Source organism: Gallinula chloropus, assembly GCF_964237585.1.
Source record: "Gallinula chloropus genome assembly, chromosome: 25".
In the NCBI taxonomy this organism is placed as follows: Eukaryota; Metazoa; Chordata; class Aves; order Gruiformes; family Rallidae; genus Gallinula; species Gallinula chloropus.
Window position 1 is genome coordinate 5,772,170 of NC_140110.1, and position 16,620 is coordinate 5,788,789.

The following is a 16,620-nucleotide window of genomic DNA, read 5'->3' on the forward strand; positions in this document are numbered from 1 at the left end:
TAACACAACCAACAGCAAAACTCATCACAATAATGCCAATTATAATCATCAGCAGTGTCGTCCCCCCCTTATCTTATGTGCTGTCTGTTGCATCCCCAGATCAACTATTGTCCTTTATCTTCCTATTCCTGAATCCCCAACAAAGGATTTCAGATGAGGCAGTCTGAATCCTCCACTTCCCAAGTCAGCAGAGAAAAAAATACCACAACCCATTTCAGTTTGCAAAAGCAACACACCCCAACTGTTAATCTTTCCCCTGCCCACTGGCTTGTGGCTTACAGGGCCTATGTAATTGCCAATCAATTCTCATTAGCTTGCTTCCCTGCTTCACTGCTTGGGCACAAAATGAGTACCTCTGATTACATGACCAGAAGTACCCCAGACTGAGGTATTATCTCATTTAATAATACTTCAATTCCTCATCTGGCTTTGTTTTGCAAGGAAATGTCTCTGGACACCCAGAAAAGGTATTGATAACTCCCAATCAGTACTTGCACCCCTCTTTTCTTGGGAGCTCAGAGAAAGCAATTTGCCAGCGGTCCCCTGGGATGGTTCTTTCTCCAATATTCCATAATCATACCCAGTTAGCTGTGTTGGGGGGATTTTTCAAACACATCTCATGTCACTGAGTCACTATCAAATTGCAGTATATAGATTTTTTCCCCATTAATTATTTATTTTTTAAATTTATACAGGGAGTCCACTCCACAACATGTCCTATTGTGTTGTTCTTTGTGTTCTTTGGCAATTCCCTTTGTTATTCTATTAATTCTTTATCAGCCTGTGGTGGTTTGACCCTGGCTGGAGGCCAGATGCCCACCAAAGTTGGTCCATCACTCCCCTTTTCAGCTGGACAGGAGAGAAAATAGATATTGAGAGGCTTAGGAGTGGAGATAAGGACAAGGAGAGATCATTCCACAATCAGTGTGAGAGGAAAAGAGACTCAACACAGCATAAAGGAAAGAAAACTCCCCAATTTATGACACTGCCCTGCATCCCCAGCGACACCTGGGCTGAACTCAGAGGGTGGGGATCAGTGGAGCAGAGCCTGGCTGGAGACCTGTGACTTGAAAGACTCCCCTGCCCCAGGGTCTGCCAGGTCCTGGGCAAGCAGAGAGGCCAGGTAGGGCTGGCCTACCCCTCAGAACTAAGTCCTGAGCTGGGCTGGGCCAGCAGGGAGAGGAGAAGGCTCTGGGGGGACCATTTTATAGCACCATCCAGTCCCTGAAAGGTGCCTGTAGGAAGCTGGGGAAGAACTGTTCCAGAGGACATGGAGCGATGGGATGAGGGGTGATGGGATTAAACTAGAAAAGAGAGACTGAGGTTGGGTGTTGGGAAGAAGTTCTTCACTCTGAGGGTGGTAGATCTCTGGCTCAGGGTGCCCAGAGAAGTAGTGGAGGCCCCATCCCTGGAGACATCCAAGGTCGGGCTCAATGGGGCTGTGAGCGACCTGCTCTAGCAAAGATGTCCCTGCTCACTGCAGGGTGGGACTAGATGGGCTCTGAAGGTCCCATCCAGAAGACCAGAGTTGCTCATGTGTGTTGTCTTCTCCTGGGATGTCCCTGCCCCTACAGAGCCTTTTCCCTGGGCACAGTGGCCGCGCTGGCCCGGCTGGACACTCAGGCCTCCTCCCCGGCCTCCCCGCCGGGCCCCAGGCTGGTGGTGCTGCTCTGCAGAGCACGTGGGCTGTGGTGCCTGAAAGCCACGGGGACAAACCCCAGGCAGGTCCCTGGGAATTGGCCACCATCCCTGGGAGCACTGGGCATCCACAGGCCCCTACCCCAGGACTGTACCCCACACCCCAGGCCCATACCCCAGACCCAGACCCCAGGCCCATACCCCAGTCCCATACCCTAAGGGCCCATACTCTAAAGGCATCCCCCAGGCCCATACCCCGGGCCTATACCCCAATCCCAAATCCCCGGCCCATACCTCAGGCCCGTAGCCCCTGTCCTCCCCTCAGCCAACCAACAACCCAGCACATCCTCATAGGAGGAACTTTCATCCTGCTCCTTACATCCTCCGTGAAAGAGGAACCCAACCTCCAGACACCGGCACTGGAAAACACCCTTTTATTGCAGAGATACAACATGAGGAGCCAGCTGCCCCCTCACTCCACACACATGGACGTGGGTGGCTGGAGGGAGGGGTGGAGCAGCTGCAGAGAGTCCTGGACAAACAGGGTTATCATGGACACTGTGCCAAAAGCACAGGAGGTTCCTCAGAGGGGGTAGGAGTCACTTGTGAAGAGACACGGTCGGGCTGCTGCTGCTGAGTGACACGTGGGTCATGAGATTCTTGAGTGTGTCCTTGAGCTCCTGGTTCCTCATGCTGTAGATAAGGGGGTTCACTGCAGGAGGCACCACCGAGTACAGAACAGCCACCACCAGGTCCAGGGATGGGGAGGAGATGGAGGGGGGCTTCAGGTAGGCAAACATGCTGGTGCTGATGAACAGGGAGACCACGGCCAGGTGAGGGAGGCAGGTGGAAAAGGCTTTGTGCCGTCCCTGCTGCGAGGGGATCCTCAGCACAGCCCTGAAGATCTGCACATAGGACACCAGGATGAACAGGAAACAAGCCATGAATAGAAAAGCACTAAAAACAACGAGCCCAACTTCCCTGAGGTAGGCATGTGAGCAGGAGAGCTTGAGGATCTGGGGGACTTCACAGAAGAACTGGTCAAGGGCATTGCCCTTGCAGAGGGGCACTGAAAATGTATTGGCTGTGTGCAGCACAGCATGGAGAAACCCACTGCCCCAGGCAGCTGCTGCCATGTGGACACAAGCTCTGCTGCCCAGGAGGGTCCCGTAGTGCAGGGGGTGGCAGATGGCAACGTAGCGGTCATAGGCCATGACTGTGAGAAGAGAATACTCTGCTGCCATCAGAAAAGAGAAGAAGAAAAGCTGAACAGCACATCCCGCGTAGGAAATGGCCCTGCTGTCCCAGAGGGAATTGGCCATGGCTTTGGGGACCGTGGTGGAGATGGAACCCAGGTCGAGGAGGGAGAGGTTGAAGAGGAAGAAGTACATGGGCGTGTGGAGGTGGTGGTCACAGGCTATGGTGATGATGATGAGCCCGTTGCCCAGGAGAGCAGCCAGGTAGATGCCCAGGAAGAGCGAGAAGTGCAGGAGCTGCAGCTCCCATATGTTTCTGAAGGCCAGGAGGAGGAAGTGGGTGATGGAGCTGCTGTTGGACATCTCATCCCTCTGGACATGGGGGCACTTTGCAAAGAGATAAAACCAGTGACAGGTTAGGGACACTTCTCCAGGGAAAACCAAAGGCAAGTCCCATGGACAGCCCCTGCTACACCTTCCCCCTGTTTCTCTTGTAGGATAGTCACCTTCAGCTCTGCCACTGGAGGTCTGGTTGGTCCTGAGGGAGGGTCCTCTCTGGACCCACCTCTGACCTCTGCTCCCAAGGACTCACCCCTGCTTTGCAGGAATATTTGAGATAGTGACCAGCCCAGTTGTTGGGCTCTTTCAGATGAACCCACCCCTAACTCTACAGAGGGGCTCATCATCACCTGCACCCCCAACTCCTGAGAAACACCAGAGGGGGACAGGGCAGTCAGAGAGGGAACACAGCCACCCCTCAAATCTTCCTGGGGAGGGTTGTCAGTTGTCAAACCCTCAGCATTTCTGCTTCTCTCCAGGAGAACAGGGTCCTGAGAGGCAGGAGGATTTGCTATGGCACCTCTTAGCTCCTCCTCAGGGCTTCCAGGGAGAGCAGAGGTGCTACAGGGCAGGTTTGCATCCTGGGGTGCAGCTCACAGCTCCAAAGGGCCCCCCACCCCAAGGAGACAACCAAGTGCCCTGACGGTGTCATCTGGTGAAGAGAAACACAGCTCATTGCCTGTTGCCTACAGCCCCAGAGGTGTGAGACAACCTGTTACCTCTGGTTTCCATGGAGACACTGATGAGAGAAGCAGCCAAAGGAGGAAAACCCAGCAAGGGGCTGGTGGGGAGAGGCCAGGGAGAGGCCCTCAGGACCCCGTCCCCCCTTCCCCAGCTGGGCATCCCGCCCTCCAAGCACCCACAAGTTCCTCCCCAGCCCTGTGGGGAGCTTTCCCAAGGCTCTGTTGGGGATGTAGGGGAGGTGGTCCGTGCTGCAGACCCCTGGGGTGGGAGGGATGGGGGCTCACTGGGAGGAAGAGCACTCTACCTTCTCCCTCCCAGGATGCTGCTGGGCTCCGCTCCCAGGCCAGCAGGTTCTCACCCTGGGCTGTGTTTTCTTGTGCCCCATGTTTCCTCAGTCAGCACCCACAGATACCATCCAAGCCACCGTCCCTCCAGACACTTGTCTGTCCGTAAGGAGCGTCTGTCTGTCTGTCTGTCTGTCTGTCCGTGGGTCAGGAACACGCTGGTGGGCACAGCGGAGGCGACACAAGAGGGGGAGGTGGGGCTGGGGGGCACATCAGGAGGCTTTCAACTGCCTTTCCTGATGGCCACGGTGACCTGGTCAAACTGGAGACCTCATATCTCCATTTCCCCCCCACACCCACTACCCAAAAAACACCCCCCCAAACCCACCCACCCACCCCCAGGAGCTGGACAGGGACAGCACAGGCTCAGCAAAGCTCCTTCACCCCCACCTCACCCTGTCCTCAGGAAATGTGTCCTGGAACATCTCCTGCAGCCCCCAGGGTCTGGGAGTTCCTTCCACCCCCAGCTCCTTCCCCCAGCTCCTGAGTGATGACCCTGGATGAAGAAGCCCCCAAACCCATCCCTCTCCTGGCTCACATCTCCCCCAGGATGTGGAGACCCTGCTCAGAAGGACAGGGGGAGGCTCCACACCCCCATGACTACCCACAGGAGAAAGGGGGGGGTGGTCAATCCCAGCTCTGAGGCTCATCCTCCTCAGCCGTGGGAGTGGTACTTACAGACCCCCCTCCCACCCACTGTGAGATGCTGTAGAAGACCTGGGAGCTGGGGATTGACATCACAGAAGGGTTTTAGGGTTCCTCCACCTCTCCACGTCCTTCCACCCTTCACCTCCCCATCCTGCTCCTCTCTCCTGGCTGCCTGCAGAGGAGCTGCTCCCAAGCAGAGGTGTCTCCTCTTGCTGGGAGCTCCTGCTGCTGCCCAAGCCCAGAGCATCACCTCCTCCTCCTCCTCCTCCTCCTCCTCCTTCTCCTCCTTCTCCTCCCCCTCCCCCTCTGGGCTCCCTCAGGGTCTCCCTGGGCATCCAGGATCTCATGGGCCTCCAAGGAAGAGGCAGCGGCTCAGACAACAAAGGACATCAGTTCTCTGGGAGGGGGCCACCCCCACAAGAGCCTCAGCCACCCCCAGCACGGCTTCTCCATCACTCTCCACTACCTGTGCTTGTTCCTCTGCCCCCAGGATGTCCCACCACCCACATCCCATCTGTGGTTGGGGGCTAGAACCGTCTGAGATGTCCCACCACCCATGTGCCATAAATGGTGGGGGTCTGCATCCCTCCAATATGCCCTACCACCCACATCCCATCAGTGGTGGGGGTATGGATCCCCCCAACATCTCCCACCACCCACATCCCATCAGTGGTGGGGGTCTGGATCCCTCCAACCTGTCCCACCACCCACATCCTATCCGTGGTGGTGGTCTTAATCCCCCTCAGGTGTCCCACCACTCACATCCCATTGGTGGTGGGGGTATGGATCCCCCCAACATCTCCCACCACCCACATCCCATCAGTGGTGGGGGTCTGGAACCCCTCTGAGGGAAAGGAAGGGAAGGGAAGGGAAGGGAAGGGAAGGGAAGGGAAGGGAAGGGAAGGGAAGGGAAGGGAAGGGAAGGGAAGGGAAGGGAAGGGAAGGGAAGGGAAGGGAAGGGAAGGGAAGGGAAGGGAAGGGAAGGGAAGGGAAGGGAAGGGAAGGGAAGGGAAGGGAAGGGAAGGGAAGGGAAGGGAAGGTGCAGGGCCAGGGAGGTGAAACCGGCACCTGTGGGGCCCACTCAGCACCCCCAAGCTCAGGGGGAAACGAGCTGCTCCCTGGGAGGCTCTCCTGGGAAGAGGAGGCAGCTCAGGGACACTTGTTCCTGGCCCAGCTGGTGTGTTTAAAGCCTGGTTTATCTTTAGGACTGACCCAGCTGGGGTGGTTAAAGCCTGGTCCCCTCCTAGGCTGGGGGCTGCCATGAGACAACGTGCTCCTCAAGACACCTGCTCTTCTGAGGAGGGGGATGTTTGGGGGCTGCAGGCTGCATTCCAGAAGGGAGTTCTCTCCTGTGGCAACGCCCAGGAGCTCCATGGAGAAGATACCAGAGGGATGGGGCAGTAGAGATGCTGCTTGTTGTGTGCAGGGTGTTTGTTTTGGGGAGGTACTGGGAGAAATGGCAGTTTTCCCCTCAGACACCTGTCCCAGCTTCCCCTGCCCGGTTCTCCATAGATGGATCCTAACATCCAGCAGCAGCAGATGTCCAACAGCAGCTCCACCACCCAGTTCCTCCTCCTGGCCTTCAGAAACACGTGAGCTGCAGCCCTTCACTTCTGGCTCTTCCTGGGCATCTACCTGGCTGCTCTCCTGGGACACATCCTCATCATCACCATGGAGCTGAAGAGAAGGAGCTCAGTGACCACTGTGGAGACACCACAGCAGCATGGCCCAAACCCTCAGCCTAACCCACAGCCTAACGCAACACCTAACCCACAGCCTAACCCAACACCTAACCCACAGCCTAACCCAACACCTAACACAACACCTAACCGTCAGCCTAACCCAACGATTGACCCAACACCTAACCCAGTGCCTAACACTCATCCTAAACCTCAGTCTAATCTAACACCCAACCCAATGCCTAACCCTCAGCCTAACCCTCAGCCTAACCCAACATCTAACCCTCAGCCTAACTCACTGCCTAACCCGCAACCTAACCCTCAGTCTAACCCTCAGTCTAACCCAACACCTAACACACCTAACCCAATGCCTAACTCAGCCTAACCCAACGGCTAAATCTCAGCCTAACCCAACACCTAAGCCTCAGTCTAACCTAACACCTAACCCACAGCCTAACCCAACACCTAAGCCAACACCTAACCTTCAGCCTAACCCATCACCTAACCCACAGCCTAACCCTCAGCCTAACCCAACACTTAACCCTCAGCCTAACCCACTGCCTAACGCTCAGCCTGACCCAATGCCTAACCCAATGCCTAACCCAATGCCTAACCCAACACCTAATCCTCAGCCTAACCCTCAGTCTAACCCTAACCCCTAGCCCAATGCCTAACCCTCAGCCTAACCCTCTGTCGTGGTTTCACCCCGGCTGAGAGCCGAGATCCATGCAGCTGCCTGCTCCTTAAAGGAAAAGAGCAGGGGAAGGGGGAAGGGGGGGTGAAAGGTAAGGAAAGGGAAAAGGAAGGGGCAAATAACCCCAAAACCAAGAAACTAAGAGGCCCGTGGGTTGGGATAAGGACAGTTTACTAAGATAACAGAAAGATACAATATAACAATGCTAACAGGACTTTAGAGGAAAAATATATGAAGCTGTTGATACACAGTGCAGTTTCTCACCAAACCCACAGCTCAGGCCGTGCCTCCCAGAGCCGTCCCAGAACCCGACCGTCCCCCAAGAACCGCGTGTCCTGGAGCCGCCCTCGGCCTTCCTCCCATCAGCCCCCCGTCGCACTGGGCAGGACGTGATTGGCGTGGAATACTCTCTTTGGCCAGTTTGGGTCATCTGTCCTGGCTTCACCCCTCCTTTCTCATGAATAGAGAAACATGAAGAGCTGAGAAAGTCCTTGACTGTCTGACACAACTAACAACATCAGGGTGTTACCAGCACTGCTTTCATTTTAACTCCCAAACACAGAATTCCATCCGCTGCTACAGAAGAAGTTAACTCCATCCTGACCGAAATCAGGACATCTCTAAAAGCCTTAACATGCTGTATATTCTCACAGCTCCTGTAACTCCTTTAAAATCAATATCATACTCTAAACTAAAACCAAAATCACCTCGAAGTTAAACTATTATATCAGGGTGACTGTAACACTATGAGGATCAGCTGAGGGAACTGGGGCTTTTAAGTCTTAACAACAGGAGGCTGAGGGGACACCTCGCTCCCTACAACTACCTGCAAGGAATGTGTAGAGAGGTGAGGGTCAGTTTCTTATCTCAGATAGGGATGGATGGGATAAGAAGAAATGGTGTCAAATGCACCAGGGGAGATTTAGGTTACATATCAGGAAGAATTTCTTTACTGAAAGGGTAGCCAAGTACTGGAACAGGCTGCCCAGGGAAGTGGTGGACTCACAATCCCTGGAGGTATTTAAAAGGTGTGTACATGTTGTGCTTGAGGGCATGGTCTAGAGGTGGACTAGACAGGGTTAGGCTGTGCTTGGATCATAGAATCACAGAATCCCAAACTGGTCTGGGTTGGAAGGGACCCCAAGGGTCACAGAGCTCCAAACCTCCTGCCACAGGAAGGGACACCAACCTCCAGCCTGGATCTACACAAGGTTGCCCAGGGCCCCATCCAACTCGACTTTATTGATACAACGCCTTCCCCTGGGGCAAGCCTTGAGGTTTCTGTGATCACAGAGCCACTTTCAGTGCTGGTCCCCAGCCCAAAGTTCCCCTAAGAGACAAGGCTCAGGAGGTCGAGCCCATCTTGTGGATTTCCTTGAAACAGCAGAATTTTGCCAGCCATGGAATTGGGGAGCAGTTACCCCAGGAGTAACTTCCTTGCTCTCCTTTCTACCCCAGTCTTAGCTGTTCTCTCCCAGGGGTGACGAGTAACGTGATTTGGGAGGAGACAGAGCCTTTTGGTGTAGCCAGTTCCATTGCTGAAGGTGTCCACAGCCTGGAGGCAGAAAACGTTGACAAAAAGGTACCATGAAACTTGAGGAGATACACGAACAAAGGCCTCCCCCACAGAGTAAAATCACTTGTGTGTTCCTGTACTCGCTCACAGTCCCACAGTAACTCAACACACAGATGTACGACCACGTCCCACTAAACCCTGATGTCAACGACTGGTAACTCCCAGTACCTGCATGTACAGGACTGGAGTGTGAATCACACTGGATAGTGACACAATCGCGTCAAACAACAGCAACCCCAGAAAGGCCAGGGGGTCTCTGCAGGGCGGGGAGGTTCTGTCACCACAGAGAACACCTCTGAAAGGTAAACACAGCCTTCTTCAATTTCACTGGGCTGAAGGAGATGCCAGTGAGTGTTTTCTTCCCTTTCAGCTTTTCAGAGTCTTGTCTTACAAGCAGTTGACACCACAGTCCCCCCCATCTCAACCATCTCAGGATAAGGCAGGGCCATCTCAACCATCTCAGGATGAGGTTGTTGTCACATGATCCCTGACCCTGAGTGAGCTGCGTGAGGTTCGAAAAGATTTCAGCCGCCACCCAAGTGAGCACATCATCACTTGGTTGCTCCGATGCTGGGATCACGGGGCCAGTAGTCTGGAATTAGATGGCAGGGAGGCCAAGCAGTTGGCATCCCTAGCTAGAGAAGGAGGCATTGATAAGGCAATTGGGGAAAAGCCTGAAATCCTCAGCCTCTGGAGGCGACTACTGTCAAGTGTGAAGGAAAGGTATCCCATAAAGGAATACATTACATGTCAGTCACCCAAGTGCAACAGCATAGAGGCAGTTATCCAGCACCTGAGAGAATTAGCTGTACGGGAGGTAATTTATTATGATATGGAAAACTCACTGTGTCCCTCTGATCCTGATGACGTCCTGTGCACCCCAGATATGTGGCGCAAGGTTGTATAAAGTCCCCCAGCAGGGCACACCAATTCATTGGCAACAATGGACTGGAGTGATACATATCCACCAACCGTATATAAGGTGTCCTGCCGACTCCGGAGTTATCAGGACAATGTTTCCCTCTCTGTCATCGCAGCAGAAGAGAAACTTGTCAAACGACTTGACAAAAATGTGTCCAACTCCCAACCCGTATGCAGCCATGTTGCAGCTACTGGGAGAAAGCGTCCATCATCCCAGAAGGGAGGATACAGAAGGAACACACTGCGAGAGACGCTGTGGTTTTACCTGCGTGACCATGGTGAGGACATGATGAAGTGGGGTATGCAGCCACCTCAGCCCTTCAAGCACGAGTAAATGAGCTGCGAGATGAAAGAATCGCACAATGTGATTCTGCCAGGAAGAACGCTGCACCAGTGAACAGCCAACACAGTCAGCAACAATAGAGGGGCCCTGCCTCCAGCCAGGTGGAGGAGAGGGATAACCGTGTTTATTGGACTGTGTGGATCCGATGGCCTGGCACGTCAGACCCACAAGAGTACAAGGCTCTGGTGGATACTGGTGCCCAGTGTACGCTAATGCCATCGAATCATGTTGGGACAGAACCTGTCAGCATTTCTGGAGTGACAGGGGCATCCCAACAATTGACTGTGTTAGAGGCTGAAGTGAGCTTAACTGGGAAGGACTGGGAGAAACACCCAATTGTGACTGGCCCAGAAGCTCCATGCATTTTAGGTATGGATTATCTCCGTAGAGAGTATTTTAAAGACCCAAAAGGGTACCGATGGGCTTTTGGAATAGCTGCTTTGGAGACAGAAGAAATTGAACAGTTGTGTGCATTGCCTGGACTCTCAGAGGATCCTTCTGTTGTGGGGTTGTTGAAGGTCGAAGAACAGCAAGTGCCAATTGCTACGATGACAGTGCACAGGAGACAATACCGTACTAACTGGGATTCCCTGATCCCCATCCATAAGCTGATTCGTCAACTGGAGAGTCAAGGAGTGATCAGCCGAACTCGCTCACCCTTTAACAGTCCCATGTGGCCAGTGCGGAAGTCTGATGGAGAGTGGAGGCTGACAGTGGATTATCGTGGCCTAAATGAAGTCACTCCAGGTATGAGTGCTGCTGTACCGGACATGCTGGAACTGCAGTATGAACTGGAGTCAAAGGCAGCCAAGTGGTATGCCACAATTGACATTGCAAATGCTTTCTTCTCAATACCACTGGTGCCAGAGTGCAGGCCACAGTTTGCTTTCACCTGGAGGGGCATCCAATACACATGGAATCGTCTGCCCCAGGGGTGGAAACACAGCCCCACCATCTGCCATGGACTGATTCAGACTACACTGGAAAAGGGTGAAGCCCCAGAGCACCTGCAGTATATTGATGACATCATTGTATGGGGCAATACGGCAGAGGAAGTATTTGAGAAAGGAAAAAAGATAATTCAAATCCTTCTAGAAGCTGGTTTTGCTCTAAAGCAAAGTAAAGTCAAGGGGCCTACGCAAGAAATCCAGTTTTTAGGAATAAAATGGCAGGATGGGCATCGTCAGATCCCAATGGACATTATCAATAAAATAGCAGCTATGTCTCCACCAAGCAACAAAAAGGAAACACAAGCTTTCTTAGGTGTTATAGGTTTTTGGCGAATGCATGTCCCAAACTACAGTCTCATTGTGAGCCCACTTTACCACATAACTCGGAAGAGGAATGATTTCCAATGGGGCCCTGAGCAGCAACAAGCCTTTGAGCAGATCAAACGCGAGATAGTCCATGCAGTGGCCCTTGGGCCTGTCTGGACAGGGACAGACATTAAAAATGTGCTTTACACTGCGGCTGGAGAAAATGGCCCTACCTGGAGTCTCTGGCAGAAAGCACAAGGAGAGACTCGAGGTCGACCGCTGGGGTTTTGGAGTCGGGCCTACAAAGGATCTGAGGCCAATTATACTCCAACAGAAAAGGAAATACTGGCCGCCTATGAAGGGGTTCCAGCCGCTTCAGAAGTGATTGGAACTGAAGCCCAGCTCCTCCTGGCACCCCGACTGCCAGTGCTGGGCTGGATGTTCAAAGGGAAAGTCCCTTCTACACACCACGCCACTGATGCTACGTGGAGCAAGTGGGTTGCACTAATTACTCAGCGGGCTCGAATAGGAAACCCTAATCACCCAGGAATCGTGGAAGTGACCACAGACTGGCCTGAAGGCAAAGATTTTGGGATGTCACCAGAGGATGAGGAGGTGACACGGGCTGAAGAAGCCCCACCTTACAACAAATTACCAGAGAATGAGAAGCAATATGCCCTGTTCACTGATGGCTCCTGTCGCCTTGTGGGAAAGCATCGAAGATGGAAAGCTGCCGTATGGAGTCCTGCAAGACGAGTAGCAGAAGCCACTGAAGGAGAAGGTGAATCAAGCCAGTTCGCTGAGGTGAAGGCCATACAGTTAGCCCTGGACATTGCTGAGAGAGAAAAGTGGCCAATGCTCTACCTTTATACTGATTCATGGATGGTAGCCAATGCCCTGTGGGGTTGGTTGCAGCAGTGGAAAAAGAACAACTGGCAGCATAGAGGCAAACCCATATGGGCTGCTGACTTATGGCAAGTTATTGCTGCCCGGTTAGAGAAGCTTGTTGCAAAGGTACGTCATGTTGATGCCCATGTACCAAAGAGTTGGGCCGTAGAGGAACATCAAAACAACCATCAGGTAGATAAGGCTGCCAGGATTGAAGTGGCCCAGGTAGATCTAGACTGGCAACGTAAGGGTGAATTATTCCTAGCTCGATGGGCTCATGATTCCTCAGGTCATCAAGGGAGAGATGCAACATATAGATGGGCTCAGGATCGAGGGGTGGACTTAACCATGGATGCTATTGCACAAGTTATCCATGAGTGTGAGACGTGTGCCACAATCAGGCAAGCGAAGCGGTTGAAGCCCCTTTGGTATGGAGGACGGTGGATGAAATATAAATATGGGGAGGCCTGGCAGATTGATTACATCACCCTCCCACGAACACGCCATGGCAAGCGTTATGTGCTTACGATGGTGGAGGCAACCACCGGCTGGCTGGAAACATATCCTGTACCCCATGCCACTGCCCGGAATACAATCCTGGGTCTGGAAAGGCAAGTCCTATGGCGACACGGCACCCCAGAAAGAATTGAGTCCTGCCCAGTCAAAATTTCCACGCACTGTAGGAGACAGAGTTCCAGTGGTGCATATGAAGAGTATATTAGGGAAGACGGTTTGGGTTATCCCTGCTTCAGGCAAAGGTAAACCCATGTCTGGGATTGTTTTTGCTCAAGGACCTGGTTGTACTTGGTGGGTAATGCAGAAGGATGGAGAAGTTCGATGTGTACCTCAAAGGGATTTGATTTTAGGTGAGAATAGCCAATAGAATTAATAAGGTAGAAATTGTATTATAATAATTGCTAAATAACCCATTACTGTACATTCATTATTGCTCTTATTGCTGTATGTTGTTGCATGTTGTACCAATGGAGTTACAGCCGGAGTCATACAAGTCAATGAAGGAAGAGTGCCACGATGACAGGACCAAGACCTGGTGTTCCAAGAACTTTTTCCTCCTTCCCTTTGAAAATGAACATCTTTGATTCACAGACTGTGAACATGGACCATGTCAGGTGTATCGGTCGAGAGCCCGAGATGCAGCATGCAATGATCCAACAGCGCATACTGACACCATGAGAGACTGTTACGACGAACGAAGCCTGAAAATCATCATGGACTAAATGTTCATTCACTCAACAAACTGAGGGGAATGGTCCATGGACTAAGGGAATAATATCTGTATGCACATGTGTGCGTATACATGTGTACACACATATATGTGTGTCGGAAACAAGAAACTGGTTGTACCCAAAAGAAATGGTTGGATCTGGTCATGTCGTAAATGGTATGGAATAAGAGGTGGATAATGTCCTGGATTTTGGTCAGGATGGAGTTAACTTAATTTGTAGCAGCGGATGGAATTCTGTGTTTGAGAGTTAAAATGACAGCAGTGCTGATAACACCCTGATGTTTGTAGTTGCTGTCAGACAGTCAAGGACTTTCTCAGCTCTTCGTATTTCTCTAGCTAGAGAAAGGAGGGGCAAAGCCAGGACAGGTGGCCCAACTGACCAAAGAGAGTATTCCATGCCAATCACGTCCTGCCCAGGATATCGGGGGCTGACGGGAGGAAGTCCGAGGGCGGCTCCGGGACGCGCGGTTCTTGGGGGACGGTCGGGTTCCGGGACGGCTCTGGGAGGCACGGCCTGAGCTGTGGGTTCAGTGAGAAACTGCATTGGGTATCAACAGCTTCATGTATTTTTGCTCTAAAGTCCTGTTAGCATTGTTATATTGTATCTTTCTGCTATCTTAGTAAACTATCCTTATCCCAACCCACGGGCCTCTTATTTCTAGGTTTTGGGGTTATTTGCCCCTTCCTTTTCCCTTCCCTTGCCTCTCACCCCCCCTTCCATCTTCCCCTGCTCTTTTCCTTTAAGGAGCAGGCAGCTGCATGGATCTCGGCTCTCAGCCGGGGTGAAACCACGACATAACCTCAAACATAAAATACTAAAAATTGAGACTGGTCCAAACATGAGATACATGGTCAGTGATATGTAGAAGAAGATAAGCCTTTTATTGCTTAGAAACATCCAGTCATCAGTTTCCACATGGCATCCTTGAGCTCCTGGTTCCTCATGCTGTAGATGAGGGGGTTCACTGCTGGTGGAAACACCGAGTAAAGAAATGACACTAGCACAACCACAATCAGGGACGAGATGGAGGAGGATTTCAGGTTGGCAAACACCGCAGTACTGACAAACAGGCAGACCACAGCCAGGTGAGGGAGGCAGGTGGAAAAGGCTTTGTGCCGACCCTGCTGCGAGGGGATCCTCAGCACAGCCCTGAAGATCTGCACAGAGGACACCACAATAAACACAAAACAACCAAAACCTAAACAGGCACTGACCACAATGACTCCAATCTCCCTGAGGTAGGCATTTGTGCAGGAGAGCTTGAGGATCTGGGGGATTTCACAGAAGAACTGGTCAACAGCATTACCACGGCAGAGGGGCAGTGAAAATGTGTTGGCTGTGTGCAGCACAGCAGTGAAAAACCCACTGCCCCAGGCAGCTGCTGCCATGTGGACACAAGCTCTGCTGCCCAGGAGGGTCCCGTAGTGCAGGGGGTGGCAGATGGCAACGTAGCGGTCATAGGCCATGACTGTGAGAAGAAAGTACTCTGTGGAGATAAAAAAGGAAAAGAAAAAGAGTTGAGCCACACATCCTGTGTAGGAAATGGCCCTGGTATCCCTCAAGGAATTGGCCATGGATTTGGGAACAGTGGTGGAGATGCAGCCAAGGTCAAGAACAGAGAGGTTGAGGAGAAAGAAGTACATGGGGGTGTGGAGGTGGTGGTCACAGGCTATGGTGATGATGATGAGGCCATTGCCCAGGAGAGCAGCCAGGTAGATGCCTAGGAAGATCCAGAAGTGCAGGAGCTGCAGCTCCCGTGTGTCTGCAAAGGGCAGGAGGAGGAAGTGGCTGAAGGAGCTGCTGTTGGACATCTGCTGCCCTCAAGTGGGGAGAGCTGTGAGAGTTGGAAAATACAGTGAAAAGTTAGGAAAATCTGCTTTGAGGAATACCTCTAGCAAATTTTAGGGAATACCCTCAGATTGACACTCTGTATTTGGGAAGACTTTTGGCAGGTCCCTTTTGGGAGCTCTGTTTTGTGCTGCCTTGAGCTTGCCACTGCTGGGAGGAGGGTAAATCCCTTGTGGATATGAATGAGCTTTTCAGCACTGTCACTCCAATTTCACCTGAGGGCAGAGCAGAGCTTTGGAGCTTTGGTTTTCTCCTGCCTGTACCTGAGGTGTGTTTCTTCTGTCAGAACTCCCTGACATTGCTGCTGCAGTGCCAGTGAAACCTTCCCCTGAGTGCATAGTGGGCAGAGCTACTCAATCAGACCTGGTCTCAGCTATCCTGTGCCCCAGTTATTCATACAAGGCTGGAATGACTGAGACAGGCTGAAACATAATCAGGGTTTTCTGTTCTCTAGAGAAGCCAATCAGAAGACTCAGTAGTAATCCACAGAGGGGTCAGAGTCTGTGCTGGGTGGCATTTCTGGAAGCAGCTCCTTCTCCCTCCCTGACAATGTCTCTGCTGCCTGGAGCTGTCCCTGGAACTGCTTCTCTCTGCCCATGTCACCTCGTGCTCTGTGCTCACAGAACTCATCCAACCTGATCTGTGCTCATCTCTACTCTGCAGACCCCTCCTGGCATCAGGGCACTGCCCCAGTGCAGGGCTAAGGAAAAGCTCCATCTTAATGAGAATCGAGTTTTCATTGAAAATTCTTGAGGGGAGAAATAAGTTCTCATCTACCACAGTCAGCACAGCCCACAGGAGAGGAGAAGTCAAAATAAAGACTAAGGATAATCAGGAAAGCATCAGGAAAAGGTTTCCTTGATGTTATTCTTCCAAGTCCCTTTGGAATTACTCAAGAATCAGTTGGAGCTGGGAGCAAAGCTGACCCAATCAGCACTTTCTTAGAGCAGGAAGACCTTATGCATCCTTTCCCTGGGTCACTCCTCAAACCCAGAGGTGCTGTGGAAACCCTATGAGCCAGGCTGAGTGCTGACCCTGCTCACAAGGACAGCCCTGGGCACCCCTGGGTACACACGCTGCTTCACACCTCTGCAGCCATGCCCAGGACAAGACAGCTGTCCTGCCCTGTCCTTCTGATGGGGCACAAGGGGATCCCTTCCAGGCAGCACTTTCTGGTCCTATAGAGAACCTGTCCTCCTGACAGACCCCACACACTGCCCCATGTCCCAGCTTTAGGAGATCCCTCCAGGAACAGAACCTGCATTGCCCTGCACCCAGAGACATACCAGGCAGAGTGCTGTGGAGATTTCTCCTCCAGT

General features: G+C 52.5%; 1 protein-coding gene across 1 annotated transcript; it reads right to left on the bottom strand.

Moving 5' to 3' along the window:
• Window positions 1-2,237: 2,237 nt before the first annotated feature.
• On the bottom strand, window positions 2,238-15,264 carry LOC311200918 (uncharacterized protein; the record flags this gene model as incomplete). Its single annotated transcript, XM_084275221.1, has 3 exons — window positions 2,238-3,221; window positions 8,676-8,815; window positions 14,349-15,264. 3 exons carry the CDS (start codon window positions 15,262-15,264, stop codon window positions 2,238-2,240), a joined length of 2,040 nt encoding a protein of 679 aa, XP_084131347.1.
• Between the last annotated feature and the right edge of the window lie 1,356 nt (window positions 15,265-16,620).